This window comes from Bufo bufo, chromosome 10 (assembly GCF_905171765.1).
Source record: "Bufo bufo chromosome 10, aBufBuf1.1, whole genome shotgun sequence".
In the NCBI taxonomy this organism is placed as follows: domain Eukaryota; kingdom Metazoa; phylum Chordata; class Amphibia; order Anura; family Bufonidae; genus Bufo; species Bufo bufo.
Genome location: NC_053398.1, coordinates 10939971 through 10943019, shown reverse-complemented (window position 1 = coordinate 10943019; position 3049 = coordinate 10939971). Strand labels below are relative to the sequence as shown.

The following is a 3049-nucleotide window of genomic DNA, read 5'->3' as shown; positions in this document are numbered from 1 at the left end:
AGCCACTGGTTCTGTAAGTAAACAGCGCATGGATCTGATATACCACAGTGCCCTCCTCTCACTAGTGGCCATTCTTGGGTACTGCAGTTGATGCTCCATTCAAGTGAATGGGAGCAGAACTGCAGTACCTAAGAATGGCCTCTACACAGAGGATGGCGCTGTAGTGGTCCACCTCCACACATTGGTTACTTCTGCAATCTGCAGTAGCCGCTACCAGCTGATTAGTGGGCTGCCAGGTGTTGGACCCCCACTGATCTCATCATATGGATAGGTCATCAATATGTTGATCCTGGAAAACCAGGCACCATAATGGGAACCCAGTTTGGTCCTTGCTATGGGCCATTACAGTCCCATTGTAGTCCCATTTTAAGTTGAGACCCTCTTGGACCCCTATGATCGACGTCTGAGATATCAACCAAACACTTCGTATAGTAAAAAATTATTTTTAATATAATAATAAGTTAACATCTCAAATTACATTCATTCAGAAATTACCGGCCTTGAAATGAAACAATATATATATATATTAAGAGGGAAAGCTGCGGAAATAAATAGATACATAGACGAGAACATCAAATAAATTATCTGACCCAATCCGGCCTGACATTGCATAAGGCTTTTCCTGCGGATAAATAAATACCACTAAGCAAATAGTAAAGGGTCTTCCATCATCATATGGTTGCTCAATCGTCAGCTCCTCTGGTTAGGCTCCAGCGATCAATGCTCAAACAAATCTTGTTCAACCTGCTTTGTCCTTGTGAGGAAGTGACTTCCTGTCTCCAGAGCCAGCGCTTTAGCCTCTGTTTTCTTGTTTGGTCCATAATTCATGGGCACTGCGAGGGGAAAAAAGAGGCAAAAAGTTAATATAAGCTCTATGGGGTCATGCTTGTGTGATCCCATATAGATGGGGTATACTGATATCTGCTCATATACATCTCACTCGCATCATTACATAACAGCCATGACTACGGATTGTCTATTCAATGAGTAATCTCGTGACATAATTGTAATTAAGCATTCTAATAGGAAACTAATACAGAACCACTATATATCACATTTTTCTGAATATAAGGGCTCATTGGATCGACCGGTGCATCCGACAGTAAATAAATAAAATTAACTAATTAATACATTAAATTTGATTAGACATTTAACAAAACAATCTTTTTTTAAAAGTTACATTTTTTAAGCCATTGTAATGTAAGCCACTTTGAAAATCTGAATTTTTAGACTGCTGTTTAATAAATCTAAAAAAAAATAAAATAAATATCAATATATTAATATATAATCGAAAAAGTTCAACTGGAATAGAAGATGGTATCCACATTTTTCTAGACATGAAATTAATTTCATTTCTAAGAAAAATATATATAAATCACAAAAAAAAGTAAATTCTGTTTTTGAAAATATCCATACTTAACAATATTTTTTTAAATATCTAAAAAATAAATCCTAAACATTTAAGAATCACATGTCGGGACCTCTCCTGACCAAAAATCATGGGAAAAACTGGGCCAAACCATGCTAAATACGGCACATATGCCTACAGTCACATGGCAGCACAGCAAGAGATCCTTTCAGTTGTCTATTTCCTTAGACCTTCACTTCTGACTTTGGATACTCTTAGGTCAAATCCTATCTGGTTTTATTAAAATTGCCACCCCCGCTTCTGTCTTATACATGTGTTACCTATATCCATCTGTATATATACATTTACCCATCTATCTAGAAAAGGTTTAATCTAATTTTTTTAATTCTGGCCATTATTATTACTTGTATCACATTTTCTAAAAAGAAGATACTTTTTAGCCAGCAGGTAAGTTGAGAAAGTCAGCTAATCAGTGGAATCCATACATTTTCGGAATTATAAACACTAGATTTATATGATTATCAACGCCAGATGATAGCCCAAAAGCCCATGCTTGTGGCTTCATGAGAAGGGACATGTGCCGGCATGTTGGGCCACCTTCTCTAGACTAAAAGCTTGGCAAGAGTAATGTAGACCTGTCTTTACCTGTATGGTAGGGTGCTCTTGCATTCATCCAGTCTCTGGATCATACACATGGGGCCACCCTCCTCTCGCTGTTCTGGCGCGACCGAAAATGTTGGATGGCCTTCTTGTTCTGGAACTCAATCAAAGCCAAGCTGATAGCGGCGTTCCAACAGCTTTCTTCTGGGCAACGGAAATCTATCTCCTTATTATCAGTGGTGACAATAGTGAAGTAGACGTATTTGCCCGTCCGCTCAACACAATCCAACTTCTTGATGGACTGGAACTTGAGTTCTTTGCACTTGGTCTTCTTCTGGCCATCAGCGAACATGTTGAGGCTATCCTTGGTCAAGACGCATTGCTTCTTTCTCCAGAACTGTAGGAGATTGTCGCTCCTTTTTTCCAGCTCTCCCTCCATGATCACATCTGTGTTGACCTGCATTTTCATTCTCTGGTGGGTAGGGAGGCTGGTAGGCAATGTGGACACTGGTCCTACTGGTTGCTGCTTGAAGGGGTCTTCTTAGCCGCTAGGGCTAGTCCTAGACACAGGATCTTGAGGCTGTGTCTTTGGCTGTGGCTGGGAGCCTGAATGAGAAGAATGAGGAGCTATGTTAGAATTTATGTCTACTCCCTCCCATCCTTCCCAGTGACAGGCTTTGGAATGCAGTTCCGCCCAGAGCTTAGTCACTGGTTTGGCCCAGTGTCTGGGTTTGAACTCACCACTGGCACACCCACTGCTGCTAACCATCGCTTCATTCATAACTGCAGTCAGGCAGGAAGGAACAGCTCATGTCACATCTCATACTGTAGGTTGCATTGACACTTAACAACCATTCTATATGTGTGACGATTGTAACAATTCTTAGCTTGAAATTGTAACACTTTTAAATTGCAACAATTTTTAAATAAGAACTTGCAACAATTGTAACAATTTTTACTTAGGTAATTGTTCTGGTTAATCACAGGATCTACTTCAAGGGCTCATTCACACTGTCCACGTTCTCTACAGAGAGCACATGTACCCATTGATTTTAATGTGTGTGTTTACCAAAGTTCAGG

General features: G+C 39.9%; 1 protein-coding gene across 1 annotated transcript; it reads right to left on the bottom strand.

Moving 5' to 3' along the window:
* Positions 1 to 427: 427 nt before the first annotated feature.
* Positions 428 to 2590, bottom strand: PHLDA2 (pleckstrin homology like domain family A member 2). Its single transcript, XM_040410668.1, has 2 exons — positions 2015 to 2590; positions 428 to 833 (listed from the first exon to the last, which is right to left on the bottom strand). The coding sequence occupies exon 1, from the start codon at positions 2436 to 2438 to the stop codon at positions 2055 to 2057; it is 384 nt and encodes a 127-aa protein (XP_040266602.1). The 5' UTR covers positions 2439 to 2590; the 3' UTR covers positions 428 to 833; positions 2015 to 2054.
* Between the last annotated feature and the right edge of the window lie 459 nt (positions 2591 to 3049).

Coding starts and splice junctions, on each gene's coding strand:
- PHLDA2 (XM_040410668.1), bottom strand. CDS start 2,438: ATGAAAATGCAGGTCAACACAGATGTGATCATGGAGGGAGAGCTGGAA.